This window comes from Apium graveolens, unplaced genomic scaffold, assembly GCF_009905375.1.
Source record: "Apium graveolens cultivar Ventura unplaced genomic scaffold, ASM990537v1 ctg2567_1, whole genome shotgun sequence".
In the NCBI taxonomy this organism is placed as follows: Eukaryota; Viridiplantae; Streptophyta; class Magnoliopsida; order Apiales; family Apiaceae; genus Apium; species Apium graveolens.
The window spans coordinates 84,965-106,718 of NW_027417721.1; the positions used below are offsets into that span (position 1 = coordinate 84,965).

Below are 21,754 nucleotides of genomic sequence, written 5' to 3' on the forward strand. Positions count from 1 at the left end.
CTATCTGGAAGAAGATCAAGAAGATCATGGCTCAGAAAAATTATGAAGAAGCTTGGAGTTGAGTAAATCTGTTTTGAGAAAAATGTTTTAAGTCAAGATCTCTACAAGTCACAGATTTAGTGTTATAGAGTAGTCATTCGAGAACTCCAGAATGACTTATAGAGAAGTCAGGAAAGCTATTAGAGAACTCAGAGATATCGACAAGCCAAATTGAAGACATGAAGATTGGAGATATCGACAAGTCATTTCTTCACTAGAGAACTCTGAGATATCGACAAGTCAAATATCACTAGAGAACTCTGAGATATCGATAAGTAAAATATCACTAGAGAACTCTAAGATATCGACAAGTCAAATATTACTAGAGAACACTGAGTTATCGACAAGTCAATTAATCACTAGAGAACTCAAAGATATCTATAAGCCAAAGTGAAGACATGAAGTGAAGAGATCTCTACAAGCTAAATTATCTTATAGAGAACTCAGAGACCTCTACCAGTCAAAGCAACTATAGAGTAATGAGAGATCTCAATAAGCCAATATACTTATCAAGATGTCAAGTTCTCTATATATCAAACTGGAGATCTCGAGGTAAAACTCAAAGTACAAAATGCAGACTAGTTCAATATTCAAGATTAACAATCAACAGACAATCCACTCAGTTGGATTGACAAGTCTACAAAAGGCAGCTTGAGGTGTGCAAGATCAAGGGTGAAGATTAACTGACAAAGGAAGATCAAAGTTAACACAGTATGCAAAGATATGCTAAGCCAGAAATGGAAGATATGCTTTTGCTAAAATGGAATGATTAGTGACAGTTTACTAAAGTGAATAGCATCTCTTATTACACACCGTGTAAACCAGTAGTTAACTATCATATAAAGTTAACACTGGTCCTTTCTTAAAAGTAACAATTTAGATAAGAAAAATCTTGTATTCTCTCAAGGAAGAAGCTAAGCTCTCTAGCAACAAAGAGCCTAGAAATTTTATAGCAAAACATTCTTAATTTTAATATAAAATTAAGTGAGTTTTGAAAGATTAGTGTTCACTGTTATTGATTGTTTAATTTCAGTATTAACACATCTCACGGCAAGATTTAATTTATTTTGTTCATAACCATAAACACTTCAAGAAAAACATAAAAACACAAAAACACATTCACACATTCCCCACCCTGTGTGTAATTCATTACCTAACAAGCCGAAATCTACTTCCAGATGTATATTAATATTTGTAATTCAAATTTTAACTACATTTGGCTTCAAAAAGATAGGAGACTGCTGTTGCTACATAATTAATACTTATAAAGCGCTTAGATATAAGTATCAGTAGCTATCCACCCGGGTGCGGTGAATCAGCACATTAGAAAGAGTAGTGTATCATTAGAAATAGAGGGATTGTTGAGTAAAATTGAATCAACATGTGTCATCTCAACAATGTGAGAAGTAATAACTCAACAATAGCCCGCGACTTCACTATAATACTAAGTTCATATAAATCAATTCAGAAATATATATACAAATATCAGAATCAGGTTAAACTACTGTAAAAAATATTCTTAATAGACATTGATGAAGTTCATTAATATATTAAAGCAACAGTAGAATAAAGTTGAAGATATTTGAATCGGCTTATCAAAATTCATATAAAAAATAAAAAAATTCAATAAAACGTTATGGAATTACTGATTTAACTAAAAACTTAAGAAATAGATACGAGGGTCACGAGTAGATATAGATGTCGGGTGAACCAGATCGTTGTACTAGAATTTAGTTGTCTATGAAATAAATCACGGTATCATTCAAAAAAATTCTGTTAAGTTTTGAAATGGCTTGAGACTATAAAAGATTTTATTTGGCTTTGAGAAAATAAAGAAAAATATGGTATCAGTGTTCTAAAAATCGGCAGACTCGGCCGATAACTTGGCGAGTACTCGGAATCAGACTCATTTTCGAGCTGAGATTACTCGGGAAGTAACCCGGTTTTGAGCTTAACTCGAATTGAACTCGACATAACTCGGATCAAAATCGGATTCAACATTAATTTATAAAAAAATTAGAAAAAAAAATTGAATCAACATATTAACTTACTTGTTTAAGAACTTCGCAAAAATAGTTTATATATACCTATTTATGTACAAAATTGACAATTTCAACGATTTTGAGTCTGAAACTCATCTATTCAAGCATGATATATGGACTAATTAATAATTATATATTTGTTATTTAAGAAAATAGATATTGATAAAAAATAAGATTAAAATGTGCTATTTGATTAATGTAAATTTCCAAATAATACGTATTTTAATATGTGATATATATATATATATTGATAATTAATTTTCTAAAATTTGTTTTTTTAATACATCCGATTTTTGATTCGAATACTCATTTCGATTAATTTTTAAATAATCCGAGTATTCGTAACTCAGTAGGTTCACCAAGCCTCACCAAGCCAATCCCAATTCAGATTTTTAAAACACTGCACGACATACAGAAGTGGACATAGTGCAATGAAATTAAGGTTAAACCTTGGGAATGCAAATTATGAAAGGTATGTTGGCAATGCAATACAGGAAAAACACAACGAGCTAAAATAAAAAATTACAAGAAGTCACATGCTTGATACCAACTATCAAGTTAGATTCATACTGATGTTTCCAAAAAATAAAGTTGGATTTATACTAATCAAATTTAAAATACTGAATAAAACGTGGATCATCGTCAATATTTGATCAAAATTTCAACTTACACCAACACAACTACAACTACAATTACAGACTCTTTTACATTTAAATCATAAACTTTACAAATCTACTTCAAATTATATTAATTCATTTATCAAGAGTTATTTCGTAGGTATAGATCACTTAGTATCAGACCAATTAAATCATATATTTATTAAATATTAAATATTAATTTTTGAATTTATATAAATTAAATATAAGCACCTATAATCTATTTTATGGAGACTTGTAACCTTTTTTACGAAAAATTTTAATGGATAAAATGAATTTATTCAACAAATTAAATACATTATACCCGTAATTCTCGAATTTATTGTTCAATATTTTTCAAAATTAATATACATAATTGAAATATGTTACGTAGCAATATGCATTATTATTATACAAGTAATTCGCTGCATAGTTTTATATACATGTTTTGCAATTATTCAAGGAGTTTCATCTTAATGGTTTAAGCTGAACTTTTTGTTAGGAGGAAACACACACATTCGAGATTCAATTCTATCAATACGGAGTACACACACACAGCAATATATTTGACATGTAAAACTCACGTCATAACTTGTATTATTATTAATCAAAACAATTATCAATAATACATCAATACATAACACCTCAATGGTGTCCCAGACTGATACTTGAGCCAACCAATGTTCTAAGCATCCACGACTAGAAAAACTTCAACAGACATCGGTTAAAAACCGATGTTAAAGGTTTTCCCGACCGATGTCTATGCAGGTGTAGAGAAAGGTACCCCTATTTAACATCGGTTGAAGCCCGATGTCTAAGACTAACTTTAACATCGGTTCCAGGATGAAACCCGATGTATATTATCTTTTTTTAACCAAAACACTGCAGAACAATCTTTTTTAATAGCTTAAATATGATGTAATTATCAGTTTAAACTAGTAATTAATAAAGTATAAATCAGCACAAACCTATGTCAAAGCTAGCTATAACATCACTTTTGGAAAGAAACTGATGTTAATGCCTTCTTTTGACATCGGTTTTAGTTTTAGAACCGATGTGTTTGTTCGTTTTAACATCTGTTTCTTTATAGAAATTGTAGTCTCTCTTCACCTGACTCATCATGCTTTAGCCGATGTCAAAGGTAATGAAAGTTTTCCTTCTTTTACATCAGTTTTTCATATTTGGCCGATGTATTTGTTTGAAGTTAACATCGGTTGCTTTGCAGATTTTTTTAAGAACTGATGTCTAGGTAACCTTTTAACAACAGTTTTTTAGAATTGGTGTGTAAAAACTGATGTCTAGATTACTAAAAACTAGACAGGTTCTAATTGTTTCCTATGCACCCACAAATGGCAAAAATACCAAATGCCAACAATTATCCAACCAACATCCAACAAGCAACTAGCAAACCAACAGAACTAATCCAATGAAACCAACAATAATAACAAACAAAAAAACCATAATAACAACAGAAGAACTAATCCAATTCTGTTCCATTACCAACTTAAAGTAGCATCAAATATCAACAACTTAAAGTACCACGACAACGTTATGGTAAGTTTACAAATTGTCGACAATCAATAAGCAAAAGTTCATCATCAAACTTAACCATCATCAAATTGTGAGATATCTCCCACATGATACCTAAGACGACTACATCTCTTAAGCATAAATCAAAATAATAACATTACTATGTATATATAGCCATAATAAACTTAACCAACAAGACAAACCTAATCTGATTATAATAATAAATGTCTACCCATACAATTATTACCCAATCCCATTATGATAATAATTATCAACAGATACAATTATTACCCAATCTAATTATGTCTTGTATCACCAAACCCATACCACATATTGGGTTTAATCCCAAATATCCTCCCCTTCAACCTAATACTCCAGATTAGGTTGAATGGTAACCATCAAAACATCAACGTCCGTTCCCCGATGCCTCCCCTCGAACAAGAATCCATTCATCTCGTTCTTCCAACTTTTGAGAATCACTAAAACCCGTATAGTGACCTCCAATACCTCAAACTACCGTTCATCATCATAACGACATATCCATACAGAAAATCACGTGCATCAACCACGAGTGCCTCCTTTCAGCATTGAGTCACCCGATCCTTACTTTCACAATCCTTCTGCCTCTTTTGAAGAACATCACGAGCATCATCTAAATTCTTCACCTGATTGATCAACCATCAAACCATTGAAACTATTGCAATGATCTCTTTCATCTTCCACCTCGAGTCCGAATGAATTGATCTACGGTGCAAGTCAACCGTCATGCCGCACGTAACACTGTCAGCAAATCCATCAACGTACTCCACCATACCAATTGAACCTCGTTCCTCCAACCCAATTCATCACGAACCTTGAATCTCGGCTCTTGATACCACTTGTTATGAGGAAACACACACATATTCGAGATTCAATTCTACCAATACAGAGTATACACACACAACAATATATTTGACATGTAAAACTCACGTCTGAACTTGAATTATTATTAATCAAAACAATTATAAATAATACATCAATACATAGCATCTCAATGGTGTCCCAAACTGATACTTGAGCCAACCAATACTTAAGTATCTCCCGCACGATACCTAAGACGACCACATCTCTTAAGCATATATCAAAACAATAACATGACTATGTATATATAGCCATAACAAACTTAACCAACAAGACAAATCTAATCTGATTATAATAATAATTGTCTATCCATACAATTATTATCCAATCTCATTATGATAATAATTGTCAACACATACAATTATTACCCGATCTAATTATGTCTTGTATTACCAAACCCATACCATATATCGGGTTTAATCCCAACACTTTTTGCTACATAATAAACTTAATTAGGCTATTAATTATTCTACTGGTGTTACAGTCTTGTAAATACAGAAATTACAACAATAAATTAAACGTTTCATTCTTAATTAAATACATCACTTAAGGCTGTGAATAATTATGCAACACTTCATGAGTTTGTGGACATTGTTTATCAAGACCACATATATATAATTGTGTGATAACTTTTGAAAGCTATTCATATTGCTTTGTGATAATTATTTTGTATATCATAGTAGTAATTGTGACAATTACACAAAGCATAAATGGAGTACAAGAGTTCTTCTTTTTATGGCTAAAAAGCTTACGACGGGTGTTGCACTTAGTCTGTTAATTGTCTTCCTTGGTAAATTTTCTTGCATAACTAAAATTTACACACACAACTACTCTCCTCATTTCAATTACATATGCACACAAGTTTACACATGCATACGTCTAACAAGTTGACATTCAAGACTACTTAAAAATGAACATTTATTTGATTATATATGGCTTGTGTTACGTACATATGTAAACTAATATTTTCTTGATTCAGTTTCTGCAGTTGAAGAGAATGCCCCTGTGCCTGAACCGGCGCTGTCACCGGAAAACAAGGCGGGTAGGGTAGGTGCATGTTTCAACATAAAATGTAAGGATTCAAAGATGTGTGATGACTTATGTAGAGACGCAAAGTACAGTGGAGGACTTTGTCTTCCCCCAGCCAAAACCTGTTGTTGTGTCTATTAAGTATAAAACCCTAGTGTACTTGCCAACAATGTATCAAACTCACATTTTGAATAAGATAACTATACATGTACTATAACACTTACTATATTAATTTTTGGTGTATCTTGTTATTTTTTTAATAATTTGATTATCCATGAATGCTCATGTTATAGGATGTATCTTATAATATTAACTTTTGTTAATTTGAACGTTAATTTTTTGGCTTTAAATGTTGTTTTACCCTGAGAAATTCGTCATACCGTTTAAAAACCAAATTTACATGACTAATCACTTGATTACCTATAATCTAGAAATACAAAGAGCTTCTAGTCTAGGAAAATAAATGATAAACAAAGTTACAAATGATCACATTATGCAGGATCTACCCATAAAAATATCAAACATCATTACTAAGGAGATTAGCATGAAAGCAACTTATTTATGCAAGTTCAAACAAACAGAAACTTATCTCCAATATTAGTGTTAAAATACGTATAATTATTGTTATGTTATACATGGAGCTAAAGTTAACCCGACTTTTACAGAGTGAAAGGAAAAACAAATTAGCATAGTTAGAAAATTGCATGGATACAAAGAATCATTCCTTTAAATTTGAAAACTTAGCAACATTATCACAATCAATAAATAATTACTAAATAAGTAACATTAACACATACAGATCAGCCTAGGGAATTCTGTAGGCACATTTATTATAAATGTTTTGTGCAAAAAAAAATAAGTCTAATTAAGATACTAATACCTTAATATGAGTATAAAAATTCAAGAATCGGATTATTCAAATTTTTATTTCGGAATTCAATTAAAAGATTCGTAAATTTGGATATTCAATCCAAAATAACTAGAGCAGAGTTCGGTTTTTTTCATAAATATGAATACGGATCTTGATCACATTTTTATAAGAATTCGGATATCCGAATCCGGCTCGATTTTTTTTTTAATAGAAGTAAAGGAATTTTATGTAAAATATAAGTAATTAATGTTTTAAATGACAATACCGCTGTCTTAGTGAACTAGGATATGCGAACGGGGTTCGATTTTTTTTATTTATAATAAAAGTAAAGGAATTTTATGTAAAATATATAATAAGTAACTAATATTTTAAATGACAATGTTTTAGTGAACTGGGAGTTCTAAAAAAAAATTGTGTAATCTTTAGGGTGAATGGAGAGTTACCAGGTATAGGAAATGAAAATTACGTTGTAGATTCATCATCTGTCACAGGGAATACTCACAAATTATTTTATATATTCCATCGCCTACAGTCAAATATACTTGGTTGATCAGAGTCCATAGATAAAGAATGTATTTGCAGAAGATTGTGATCAAGTTGTAGGGTTAGGTGGAATATCTATGTCTTAAAAACTTATACTAAACCATTATATGAATTATGATAATCCGTTTTTAATCTGATTTATCCAGTTCAATTGCATCCGAACTAAAATTTTAGTGATTCAAAAAAATCTGTTTTTACAGTTTTATAATCGAATCAGATATCCGATTTTGATCGGTCCCTTGTATATTTTGCAAAAATGTTTTGCATTAAAGAAAAGAAAAATTAAATGGTTTTTAACTAAAAAGATTATTATGCCCCTGCAATTTAACCCCTTCATTTTCCAACCCTTCTTTCTTATTCCTCATTTTTTAGAACCCTCTCAGTCATCTTTCTCTCTGTAAATCTCTCACTATCTTTCTTACTTGCAAAGGTCTAAGCACCAGTAAATTCATCTTTTTCTAAGCTATATCACCCAGCCTATAGCTTGCATGTAAGCATTTATGGTTGTTTTTAGAAACCCTCTTTTGAGATTTATCCAAGAACACTTAACTTCTTGAGGTGATTATGTAATAATGTGATTATCTGGACTAATTCTTAAGATTTGGATAGAAATCTTCTGTGCAGGCAGACATATGGTTTAATTCTTAATTCAATTACTTAAGTGTGTTTTAAATTATTTTAATTGGACATATAGATTTTCTTAGACATGTAGATTTTCTTGAAGTGTGTTTAAGTTATTTCAATTACTTTATGTTTAATGTGTTAGTTTATCTTTTGCTTGATAGTTGTTGTAATTGGACAAAAGTTGAGTTTTAGCTGTCGAAAAAATTTAGTGATCTAGAGTGAATTTTGTCATTTATGATACTAAGGGAAGGGGCCGTTAAGATCACTGAGATTTAAACCCGATTCATGTGAAATATGATGTATTTTTGAATTATGACATACTATGTGTACTACCTTGTGAGGACATGGTAACAGAAAAATGCTTTGCAACTGCTCTAAAGGTCGGTCGAGAAGTACATTATTGTAGTTACTAAGGTGTATAGTTAGCTTGTGGCATGTTATCGTTTAATATTTTAACCACATTTCGTAAGTTATGCTCTGTGACTATTAATATTTTGGCTAATTGCACAATTCTTTGTTTATCAGCCGTCGTTTTCTCGGAATTAGCTAGCTCTATACAAAGTCTCAATAAATCTGCCATGGAAGAGTTGCATATATTTGGGGAAGTGAAGAAAGCTCTACTTACTGCCACATCTTCTGATGGCGCAGGAGCGAAATACACTTAAAACAGCTGCGCCATCAGAGCTGTTCTAAGGGTATTACAGGCAGTAAGTTCTCTCTATTTAGTAAAGTTCTTTTGTTATTCTACTGTATAAAACTGCATAAATTGTTATTCTACTGTATAAAACTGCATAAATTGACGGCTGAAAAAAAATTATTATCTATAATTATCATGCGTTTGCCGGGAGTCGAACCCAGGTCTATTGCTTGGAAGGCAATTATCCTAACTGTTGGACTACAAACGCTAGCATGTTATATTCATAGAACTGAAGAAATTGTAGTTCTACCACTAAGGATTTGTATAAGAATCAAGAAATGCAGCACTCAGAACTCAGAAGCAGACAAGTTCAAAGAGTTTACAAGTACTTTGAAGTGTCTCCCATGATTAAGTATAATGATCCAAAGTTACTGAAGTTAATTCTAAATATTTGATCACTGAGACAAGTTTGAAGATTTTAGAACTGCAATATTATAATTCGCGTAGGATATTAATGGCAGACTCTCTGCTTCCCGGACATGTCTGGTTTCCGGTTTCTTTTGTCAGGATGATTATAACCGCTTCTTTGTATCTCTCGACCAAGCGGCATATGGGATTCCTGATTCTTCATTGTCATTTCTTCCATGGACGGTTAAGATCTGCAGTGTATTGCTTCTCTGTCAAGGAGTCGGTGATGAGAGCGTAAATGAATACTACATTTGCAATCCTGCAAATAGGGGATTTCATGTGCTGCCTCGGTCTATTTACTATCATGGTCCTGAACCAAATTTTATACCTGCCTTTGAGCCCTCTCTGTTAAATTGTGGGGAAGATTACGAGGTAATATGTGCATTCGACATTTACAATGGTCCTTCAATGCTTTGCTTTGACATTTATAGCTCAGAGACAAGGTCTTGGACCTGCTGTAATGTTTTCTGTTTCCTGAGCTTGGGGCATTTATTTGAAAGATAATGGCTTTTACAAAAAACGGGCGGCATACTGGGCTACCTCAACAGGTGAATTACTAGCTTTTGATACAGTTAATGACATCTGTGGAGTTCAACCCATATCTTATGATGTAAATGATGGAGGAGGTATTTTTGCAACATCTAGTATGACTATAATGAACAAGAACAGGATGATGTTATCCTGATATTTCAGTTTCAGTACTGCTATACAATGTGAATGTTGGTTTAGTAATTAGAACATATTACTTCATATTTTGCGATTTTTTTTGTTCTTATGACTTCATATTGAATTTAGATAAAAATATTCAGAAAATTCTTTGAAGCTGAAGATTTGCCTTTGTTGCTCTATACTGAATTGTGTTTTTGTTTTAGCTAAATATATCAAATTTCAAATATTAGCTCATTGATTATCTGGACTGTGATTGAGCTATGACAACTGAGCACCTTCTGGACAATTGGAGAATAAAAGGTCCTCAAATGTGGAAAAATAGGCCTGCAATTGTTGTGAGGTATGTTATGTTTACATAACTAAAAAAGAAAATAGTAAAGAAGAGAAGTTTTCTATATATGGGGGTTAGCTGAAGGCAAAAATTGGATGAAGCAGCGGAAAAAGATATGAGAAGATGGAAGAAGAAATAGAAGCATGTTTGTAGGAGGGGGAAGTAAGGCAAGTGGAGGAGGGAGAAAATGAAGTGCAAAACTCAAAAATGCAACTCCTTTTCTCTCTCTTTACTTTGAGAATTACTATTCTCCCAAAATTCTTCTCTTTTTATTATCATCACCCTATTGTGTATTTGTATTGCCCTGTCTCTCTCCCCCAACCCCCAATTCTATCTCGCCCGTACGCAGATACAGGTTAGTATTCTTTTCCCTTTCCATTTCTTTACATGTAAACACAGAATCATAGAGCTTAGAAACTCTTCACCTTTTTATGCATGTCTACATTTTTAATGTGTTGAGATAACAACTTTCTATGATAGTGTTCCTTTGAAAATGATCAATCTGATATCGGTGAATGTGGTTCTTGAAATGTATGCATGATGAAGAAACAGATATTGACAGGGTGTAATCAAAAAGAAAATAAATGAATTATCTTGGAATTTCTGTGATTGCATGCAAATGTGACAATTGGTATGACCTGCAGAATTAATATGTACATCAACCACATAAAAATCTTTTAGTAATTTGATACGGTGCTACAGTCGATATCTATGTGCTTATGCAGTTTGACATTTTGATGTATAGGGGTGCTGAATCAAAGTGGAGTGGTTAGGGGAGAGCGTGTCAGGTTAATTTTCCGGCCTGTGTAAAAGCCTAATTAATACTTGGCTGGAATGAGTTTCATATCTTTGCAAATGGCTTCATCCCCTGACTCTGCTCCCTCTGGCAATAATAGCAGTAGTAGTTCACCACCACCTTCTTCTGGTGGCAACTCATCTCCGCCCCCGTCTTCACCACCACCGTCAAAATCACCACCACCATCCTCGCCACCTCCATCATCGCCCCCACCAAAAAGTGAGTCTCCTCCACCACCGGATTCCAAGTCCTCACCTTCATCTGGGAGTAAGTCATCTCCACCATCAGGGAAAAGTCCATCACCTCCAGCTGCTGCCATATCACCTCCAGCTGCTGCCATATCTCCGCCTGCGCCTACCACCCCGGAAGTGCCTGGTGTATTTTTCTCCCCACCTCCGATAGTTGATCCTGCACTCACACTCACACCATCAGCTGCACCGCCTGGCAGGTCCCCATCCAATGGGTCAAGTCGTCAGAAATCATCATCAAATGACAACGCAGGTTCTATTACAGGAGGAGTTCTTGGTAGTGTAGTTGTTCTGGCTGTTCTGATCATTGCTTGTGCAGTATGTTGCAGGAAAAAGAAGAGAAAATCATACCCCCCTAATGGTACATATTTTACTTAATGCATTGTCGTCTGTTAAGTAAATGTGCTGTGTTAGTTATATAAAATCAACCCTCTATCTCCAAGCCCCTTGTATAGGTTGGGCAAATTTATCACATTATGATAAAATGTATTTCTCTTACACTTTGTAATTTTTATCAAATTCCCAACTTTAGTATAAATATTATAATATAATCTAAAACCCTACATATCCAATTTACAGTAAATTCCTGAACCGGAAGATTTTATTGTTGAACTGTATGCATAATGCATGTACCACATGATCGTGTCATAAAAGTTATGCAAATTGTAATGATTTTGTGTCCTATTATATATTGTTGGTGAATAATTGTGAAAAAGTTGTTCTTTTTCTTTCACCGGTATGTATACATCTCTTGGTCTCGAACTTTCATTGCAGTAGTAGAATTTTTTGTCATATGCATTCATGAGAGGCCATATGTATTGCTTTAGATTAAGATCATTCATGTAATGAACGTATATTGATCCAGGTTCACACGTTGAATATTACCAAGGTCGTCAACAGTGGAATGGTCCTCAAGACCATGTTGTAAAGCTACAAGCACCACCTAATGCAGGTGGCTGGGGAGCACCGCAGAGCGGTGAGCACAGCTCCAACTATTCAGGGTCACATCCAACACCTCAGGGACAGCATCTAACGAATATGAGTCTTGGATATAATCAGAGCCAGTTCTCCTATGAGGATTTAGCCTCAGCCACTAATGGATTTTCTGATGCCAACTTAATAGGACAAGGTGGGTTCGGATATGTTCATAAAGGTGTGCTGCCTAATGGTCGAGAGGTTGCTGTAAAAAGCTTAAAGACGGGTAGTGGGCAAGGGGAGAGAGAGTTCCAGGCGGAAGTTGAGATAATTAGCCGCGTCCACCATCGCCATCTTGTGTCACTCGTTGGATATTCAATTGCTGATACCCAGAGAATGCTAGTTTATGAATTTGTTCCTAACAAAACCTTGGAATATCATCTTTATAGTAAGTTGGTTTAAACAATAATTAAGTCCTGCAAATCTATATGACCATTCCATCATTTCCTTTTACATCTCAGAATGTTTATTTGCATTGGATTAAAAAGTATTAAGCTGCAGAATATCATCATGCTTTCATGTCCGAGTCTGGTAATAGGACGTGATAGTCCTATAATTTTATATCATTGGCTGTGTGCGGGGGTATACATAAGTTTAACCGTAATATTTTCAAAACTTATAAGAAAATTCTTTATATTGTTTTGCAGATAAAGGAACAGTCATGGATTGGCCAACTAGGCTTCGTATTGCTGTGGGATCAGCAAAAGGACTTGCTTATCTTCACGAAGATTGTATGAATCTTTCTGCATCTCTATCACTGTTTTTATAAAAAAAAATCTCTCTGCAATCCTATACTCGTTTTTTTCATATATGTCTATTTTTTCCTCCTTTCCAACTTACATAGTTTTTTTGGCTTCTTATAGGCCACCCTAAGATCATTCATCGTGACATCAAAGCAGCTAATATACTCCTAGATAACAATTATGAAGCTATGGTAACATACTTCATTATAGAACTAAGTTAATTCTAGAATTGGACATGCTTATGTACAATCAATACTGAACATATTTCACTCTGTATCAGGTAGCTGATTTTGGTTTAGCTAAACTTTCTTCTGATAATTTCACTCATGTATCCACTCGTGTCATGGGAACTTTCGGGTAATTAATCAAGTTATAACACGACCAATATCTTTAGAGATCGCGTGTGTTACATAAAAATAAATTCCATACAACACTTGAATCCACATAATTTTGGGGCTACCATCATGTCATTGTTTGAGGATTGCAGGTACTTGGCCCCAGAATATGCACAAAGCGGAAAATTGACAGATAAATCTGATGTTTTTTCATTTGGCGTCATGCTCTTAGAGCTCATAACCGGAAGGAAACCATTTGATCCCACAAGTAAATATTCGGATGATGGTTTGGTAGATTGGGTATGTTTTTGTTTTATATACATGGACTCAGATTCTAGTTTATTTCCTCATGGATATCAGAATCTGGCATTTTACACCTGGTAACAGCTCCATAAAAAAACTAAAAGTATACTATTTTTTGTGGTAAATGCTGAAACAGGCGAGACCACTAATGACAAAAGCATTGGAAGATGGAAACTACAGTGAATTGGTGGATCCTCGCTTGGAGAATAACTATAATTCTGAAGAAGTGGCGCGCATGGTTGCCTTGGCTGCTGCCAGTGTTCGCCATTCTGCTAGAAGACGGCCAAAGATGAGCCAGGTATCATAGATATACAAATTTTATCACAAGCAATAAAAAGAGCACATTCTATTATTTATAATGAATAAGAAATGGTTACATATACAACTGGCAACTGCATTGATAACAGATTGTACGTACACTGGAAGGGGATTTGTCGCTAGATGACTTGAGCGATGCTGGCTCGAAAGCAAGCTCGGGCTTGACAGCAAGTCAGGTTTACGACACAACTGCCTACAATGCAGATATGTTGAAGTTCAGGAAAATGGTACTTGACAGTGGAGAATACACAAGTGACTAGGCCTCAACCCTTGTAATTCTTCTTATTACAGGGAGAAGAAAAATTAGATCATGTTTTCGTTGATTGCTACAATCATTTTTTTTATTACAGCGATTGCGATTATTGGTTAACAAAGAAAAATCATGGACAGGGGAATGGTACTGGCTACTAGCTGGTACTGAAAGTAATAGATTCATGACTGTATTATTTTGTTGGTACTAATTTTTCATTTTTCAAAAAAAAAACGAAAAAGCGACTTTGTATCTTGTATCATTTTATTACAGAGGGAAAGAGGTCTGGTTGAAGTTTCAAATGCATCCAGCATCTGTGTACGGGGTTACTATTAATTAAAGAACTTATTAATTACTTAGGTCGCGAAGCTATCATTCATGTTTGATAATTCAATATTTAGACCACTTTTTTTTTATATTCTTACCAATATCCTTATTTTCTGACCAGAACATGTAAGGATCAGACACTAGGCGGCTGTAAGATGATCATGTGAGACTCATCTAAGAGCATCCACAATGTCAAGACCCAACCCATTTATAAGTGGGGTTATATTTTTGCCAACTAATGATTATTAAAAAACAAGTAGCCACTCCCCTCCAATACACAAGCTCAATTCTACTTATACATGGGTTCCTTTTAACTTTATCTTATTCTTTCTTTAACAATACTTCTTATAAAATTATAATTTATAATTATAAATATCTTACTATATTATATTTAATTAAATAAATAAATAATTTATATTTATATTTATAATTGAGTATTTATAGAAGAAAAATATTATTACCGTTTGTAAGTTAATGTTACAAAAATATGTATGTTATGTTAACGTTAGAAATCAAAAAAGTTGAAAATATAAAAAGCAGGAGGTCAGCAGCATGCATGTTTATCTTTTATTTACATTAAAATAGTAAAAGTGAAGGAAGTGGGACGGGCGCAGGAGGGTGGGACTGCCCTCTTTTTAAAACTCCTCTACAATGTAAATCCAGTTACAATATATGGTACGTGCCCCAATGAGCAAAGTGGGATTACAGTGTGGATGCTCTAAGGCCTCTTGTTGTGTAAGGGCCCCAAAATGCAAAGTTTTTCATATATATATATAGCATGTATATATATATTACTTACAAATCGTAAGATGATATTGGAGATGGAAAAAATACACAAATCATTTAAGATATTGTAGTAGTTACGTGAAAATATATGATACATATCAAACTTAAAAAATTAAGATGTTATAGTAGTTACGTGAAAACATACGAGAAGAGGTGTAAATATATGTCAAACTTAAAAAATTATATAAAATTATGGATGATATATTAATGAATCGGGTTGGGTTGGGTTAGGGTAAAAATATTTGTAACCCTTATCCAATCCATTTATGTCGGGTTGATCAAGAAACAACCCATCTATAATTCGGTTTACGTGGGGTCGGATTTTTCGGGTTGAAGAAGGGTTGGTTGGGTCGGGTTGGTCGGTTTGCTCAACCCATGTGCAACCCTATATACACGAGCTGTTTAAATAAAAACAATTTTATAATAGAAATGGGTAAATTAGCGAATTCGTCACTGTACAATACCTAAACTTTCACTTAGGTCACCAGCCCAAAAAAGTTTTCATTCGCATTACTGAATTACATAAAACTTCAATCACATTACAAAAATCCAAAATTTTTGCACGACTGTTAAAATGTGTTGACTATTAATGAAGATCTGTTAAACAATCTAAAAACTTTCAAATTAGTCACTGAGTCGCAAAAAAAAATTAAAAATTTTATTTTTAAAAAAACTGATTATTATATTTTATTGAATTAATTGAAATATACCCACACAAAAATTAAAAAAAATTATTATAAATTTAAGGGGTACATTTTATTTTTAAGTTTTCTTATATAATAATCACTATTGATTTTATTCTTTCTGGGTAGAGTTTTTTTATTCTTAATAAGTTCCGTACTTTAAGTTTGTCCAGAAAATATCATTTTTATGGTTAAGAATTAAAACAGATCTTAGCTTTTTCTGAATTAAAATCGATTATGTAATTAATTTAATAGGTATATTTTGTTTTAAATTTCTCTTAAATGTACTGTTTGTTGGATCAAACATGTTTAAACAAATTTGTAAGGTCAAAAAATTGATTATATTAATTTTCAAACATATTAAAAAAATAAGTATGTAAAATTTTTAATTAAAGTGTTATTACTCGGAAAAAAAATAAATATTCAAAAATTTATCTGTCAGATACAATTATCGATGTTGAAAAAAATATCAATAAAAATATGTTATTTAATCAATTCAGATTTTTGAAAAAATTATCTGAATTTCTTCTTTAAAAGAAAAAGAAAATAACTTTTTTAAAAAATTAGTCGGTGACCTAATTGAAAATGATACAAAGTTCAGTGATGAATTCACTATTAAACTTGATGACACGTCAGTTACACGTCACTTTTCTGTTAGTCAATTTAACGGCACTAACGAGAGCAACCTATTTGAAATATTTTTATTGTTTAAGTGTTTGACTGAAAACTTTTTTGGGCTGGTGACCTAAGTGAAAGTTTTGGTATTGTACAGTGACGAATTAGATCATTTACCCTAATAGAAACTAGAAACTAGCCTAATACTTTTTAATTATAATTGTCAAGTCGACTAAAAATATAAACGCTTGATATACATACATTAAAATCATCTTCATCTCTGATCACTATCTTCATCTTCCATCACAACTAGTCAGTTAAACCCACCATCTCCATTCTACCTCCGTCATCATTTCCGATCTATCTTCGTCTGCCACCATGACCTATAACTAAACTTTCTGATCCATCTTCGATTACTATTTATATTACACAAATTATTAACCTGTATAATATGAAATGATGAGATGATCGAAGTTGAATATATATGCGGCAAAGGTGTTGGTGAGTGAAATTTTGAATGAAAACTGTGAAATAGGAGGGGGATATATGAAATATAAAATCATTGATAATTGTAAACAACAACCAACATTTTTCAATAAAACTCATCAGACCTGAAATTTGAACATGATATATAAACACAAATATCGAATTTTATGAAATAATTCACCAGATTCACACTTTAATGACTAAATCGTACGACGACAATCACTAATTTGTATAACACAAATCACCAACTTATTATAAAGACTACCGAACAGTATATACGAGATACATACATTAACATATATTTTTTACACAGATTGATGATATCGTCAATCTTGTTGGCCATAGAAGTTAGTGATCTACTGCAACTGGAGGTATATTTAATCTATATATTCTTAATGACTACTCCTTAATTTACTCATTTTCCAAATGGGTACCCATAACCCATATTAAGTATAAAATCACTAGATCCCTGGATATATCCACAAAATTTACCCAATGGGTAAATAAATTTACCCATGACCCATATTAAGTATAAAATATATATATCCATGGATATATCCATATAAGTTTACCCATTTTTTTACCCATCAAAACACTAAACATGGAAAAATTTTGAATTTTAAAATTTAAACATCTTATCAAAGGAAAGATTTGCATGATTTTCTCACATCTGTTACAACACTAATTCAATGATAATTATTGGTTTCCTTATTCTCTCATTCTTTATTTACACATTCAATTGTTTTTTTTTGAAATTCAAATTTTCTTAATTATCTCATATCCATTCAAATTACCCAATTAATATGTGCTACTCAAGATCCACAATTTTAGGCACGAATACGATAAAACTATCTATTCAAATATATCTACCTTCAAAAATCACTATTTCAAATTATATCAGACATTTATCTCTCTCATTCTTCTATTTTCAATTTTTTTCTTTTTATTCGACTTTTTACTCTTTTTTTGTAATTTTAGTATAATTTTTTGTATTGATTTGATATGTCATCTCTTTTACTCTTTCTTTTTTGTAATTTTTGTATTATTTTTTTGTATTGATTTGGTATATTTGTATAAATATTCTTAATCTACATTTATAATTTGGAATTCAAAAAGCAAGCTATGGAAAAAGATTTTAGACTAATCAATCATGCATGATTTACTCATTTATTTGTTATATTTTTAAATTTTGAATTTCATACTTATCTATAGAAACTATCACTCCTTGATTTGTAAATTGAGTTAAATTATTGATATATATACGTCTGTTATTCTTCTTCTCTCAAATTTCAAATCTCAGAATCTCATTTTTTCTCTTTCTTTTTGCAGGTTACATGTAGATTTTAATTGAGTTTCATTTGTTAATGAACAAACAGGTTAGTACATCATAGTTCTTTTTTTTATGTTTTTCTTTTAATTTGTCTCTACACTCCTTTCTTTATGTAATTTTAGTGTTGTTTTTTGTATTGATAATATGTTTGTATTATTTTCAAGCATTGTTGGGTTAAGAATCCTTGGAGGTCTGTTAGTTATGTCATGAGGGATTTTGTTGTTATTTTGGTATTGCTGACGATGGCATTGCACTCTGAGCATTACGCAATTTTGTAAAATATTACAAAGGTGAGTTCCTGTAGGAGAATCAGCCACATAACTCACCATCAGAACCATGGAAATATTGAGAAGGATGAATTTTGGGTTCCTGTAAAATTTCTTCACTCTCATACTCATAACTCAAGAATTGTTTTTTCACAGTTCCTTATAATAAAATGTGCATCAATGTTTTTTATTTTGGTTTCAGCTACCAGAAAAGATATACAAAAGTCTGTTTGTCCACATTAAACTTCTGAGATTCAAGATTCCTTTTCCCATATTTGTATATCTTCATATCTGGTGAGAAATCATCTCTGTTTTGATAGAAGCTAACATATGTCACTAAGTTCTTAGAACATAAAAGCTCATAATTTCTACGTATAATCTGCATAAATAACATATCAGCAAAAGTCCAGGAAGAAAGGTTCACAGTTCAACCCATATAGTGATATATTTCACCTGAGTGAGAAGAATTTGGTGGTAACGTCGACATTGTGTTGAACTGCAATGCTAGCTTTCCTTGGCTACATGGCTAATACATTTGGCTAGGACTGCTGCAGTTAATACTATTAAATTGCAGTGATATTGCACCTTATATCATGTATCATGTAAAGAAGTGCTGATGCAATTGGCAATGATGGAGGAAGCTAATGCTAGAGGAATGAATTGAAGTTTAACTCTAATGCCATATTTCAGTGTTAGTGTAGCTGATTTTTGCTAATTTGTAGTTTGTTGCTTAGTGAGCTTCAATTTTCTAAATTATAATGTAAGATTGTAATAGTAATGTAAATAGTGAGTGGGTTCTTCTTTAGTATATTTGGTCTAAGAGTATGTGAGACTGCATGCTATGTTTAATAATTGTATTAGTATCTTCTTGGTGAGGTTTGAACTATCAAGGCGTGTTGTGTTCTATTTTAATATATCAATTGACTTTATAAAAAAAAGGACGTTTTTATAGTTACAGAAATTGCAAAGTATATAAATAATAAATTTAGTACAAGTTGATTCATTTTTACATTTTATTGAAAAAATCAGATTAAAAAGTATCATAGTATATAAATAATAAATTTAGTTTATATGCATACTTTTTATTGTATTTAACTAGTAAAATTATTAAGTTCATTCAAATTATGTACAAAAAAATATTATGAAGATAAAAGTTCAATATTAAACTATGAAAAGTTTGGATAAATTATGTAATCTTATGTAATATTGATTTTGAGGTCAATTATCTTTTGATAATTAAAATCTCAAATATTGAATGAATTAATGAAAATCTCAAAAAAATTAAAAAAGAGATAGTGTGATATTTATGTGATATTTTTATGCATTTTAAAATATATGCATACACAGTTTACATTTTCAAAAAAAATATATTTATCTGCATTTCAAAATCATTGTTATATTTTATGTCATTTTAATTTTTTTTACAGCAAATTATGTCGAGAAAAGAAATATTTTAATTTTATAATATTTTTTCTAAAAATTAATTTTATAATGCTTAAAATAGGAGGTGTCAATGTTAGGTGAATATAAGTAATATTAAATTGAATTTTAAATAAAAAAATTCTGTTAGAAAAATAATTTTAATACACTATTGTTTACTTTTGTAAATTGTATACATCAAATATAACATAGTGGTTGTCAATTAACATATTTTAAAATAACTTATTTAGAGTATTAATATATATATATATAAATATTTTCAAAGTTTAAAGTGTGAGGTGTTGTCATGGCGAGTAATATTGAACTAAATTGTATATCAAAATTCAGCTATTTTGATATACTTTTCATTTGTCTATAGTATATATTTACCTTTTGACAATTAATGTAATTTATATATTTTTAAATTTTTTTACATCAAACTGTGTCGAGAAAATAAATATTTTGATTTTATTATTTTTTTTTGAATAATTAATTTTATAATGTTTAAAATTGGAGGTGTGAGTTTAAGGTGGCTATCATTAATATTAAAATAATTTTTTAACAAAAAATTTTTGTTGCAAAATAATTTTAATGCACTAATATATATTTTTGCAAATTGTATACACTAATTATAATATAATAGTTGTCAATTCACATATTTTAAAATAACTTATGTAAAGTATATATATTTATTTTTTCAAAGTTTAAAGTGCGAGGCCGGGTGATATTGAACTAACTTGTATGCTATTTTGAATATAACTATATAATTTTTATTTGTATATATTTACCTTTTGACAATTAATGTAATTTTTGTAATTTTAAAATATTTTAATTTTATTATCTTTTTTTTTAAAGAATTAATTTTATAATGTTTAAAATTGGAAGTGTCAGTTTAAGGTGGATATCAATAATATTAAAATAATTTTTTAATAAAAAAATTTTGTTGTAAAATAATTTTAATGCACTAATGTTTTACTTTTGCAAATTTTATACAAATTGTTTACATCAAATATAACATAGTGATTTTCAATTAACATATTTTCAAAAAAACTTATTTTAAAGTTTAAAGTGTCAAGGACACTGAGTAATGTTGAACTAATTGATATGTTTAACAATTGTATTAGTGTTTTCTTCGTGAGGTTTGAACTATCATGCTTGATGTGTGTTGTATTTTAATATATTAATTGACTTTATAAAAAAAGAACTTACAGAAATTGCATAGTATATAAATAATAAAGTTATTACAAATTTATACATTTTTACATTTTATTGAAAAAATCTTAATTAAATAGTATCATAGTATATAAATAATAAATTTAGTTTATATGAATACTTTTTATTGTATTTAACTAATAAAATTATTAAGTTCATTCAAATTATGTATAAAACAATATTGGATAGATAAAAGTGCAATATTAAACTATGAATAGTTTGGATAAATTATGTAACCTTATGTAATATTGATTTTGAGATCAATTATCTTTTGATATTAAAATATCAAATATTGAATGAATTAATGAAAATCTCCAAAAATTTAAAAAAGAGATAGTGTGATA

At 31.0% G+C, this 21,754-nt stretch overlaps 1 protein-coding gene and 1 non-coding gene across 7 annotated transcripts; one reads left to right on the top strand and one right to left on the bottom strand.

Annotated features, from left to right (window-relative positions):
* Positions 1–7,919: 7,919 nt before the first annotated feature.
* Positions 7,920–14,645, top strand: LOC141700600 (proline-rich receptor-like protein kinase PERK15). 6 transcript variants are annotated; one of them, XM_074504304.1, is made up of 10 exons: positions 7,920–8,079; positions 8,739–10,949; positions 11,064–11,723; positions 12,228–12,725; positions 12,985–13,068; positions 13,201–13,271; positions 13,361–13,437; positions 13,568–13,715; positions 13,855–14,016; positions 14,126–14,645. In XM_074504304.1, the coding sequence occupies exons 3-10, from the start codon at positions 11,153–11,155 to the stop codon at positions 14,294–14,296; spliced, it is 1,782 nt and encodes a 593-aa protein (XP_074360405.1). In that variant the 5' UTR covers positions 7,920–8,079; positions 8,739–10,949; positions 11,064–11,152; the 3' UTR covers positions 14,297–14,645. The 6 variants fall into 6 exon arrangements, with proteins under 6 accessions (XP_074360405.1, XP_074360404.1, XP_074360406.1 ...); XM_074504303.1 differs by having other exon boundaries at positions 8,739–10,673; XM_074504305.1 differs by having other exon boundaries at positions 8,739–10,327; positions 10,423–11,723.
* On the bottom strand, positions 9,047–9,118 carry TRNAG-UCC (transfer RNA glycine (anticodon UCC)). Its single transcript has one exon. It is a non-coding gene; the product is annotated as a tRNA-Gly (tRNA).
* Positions 14,646–21,754: the final 7,109 nt, after the last annotated feature.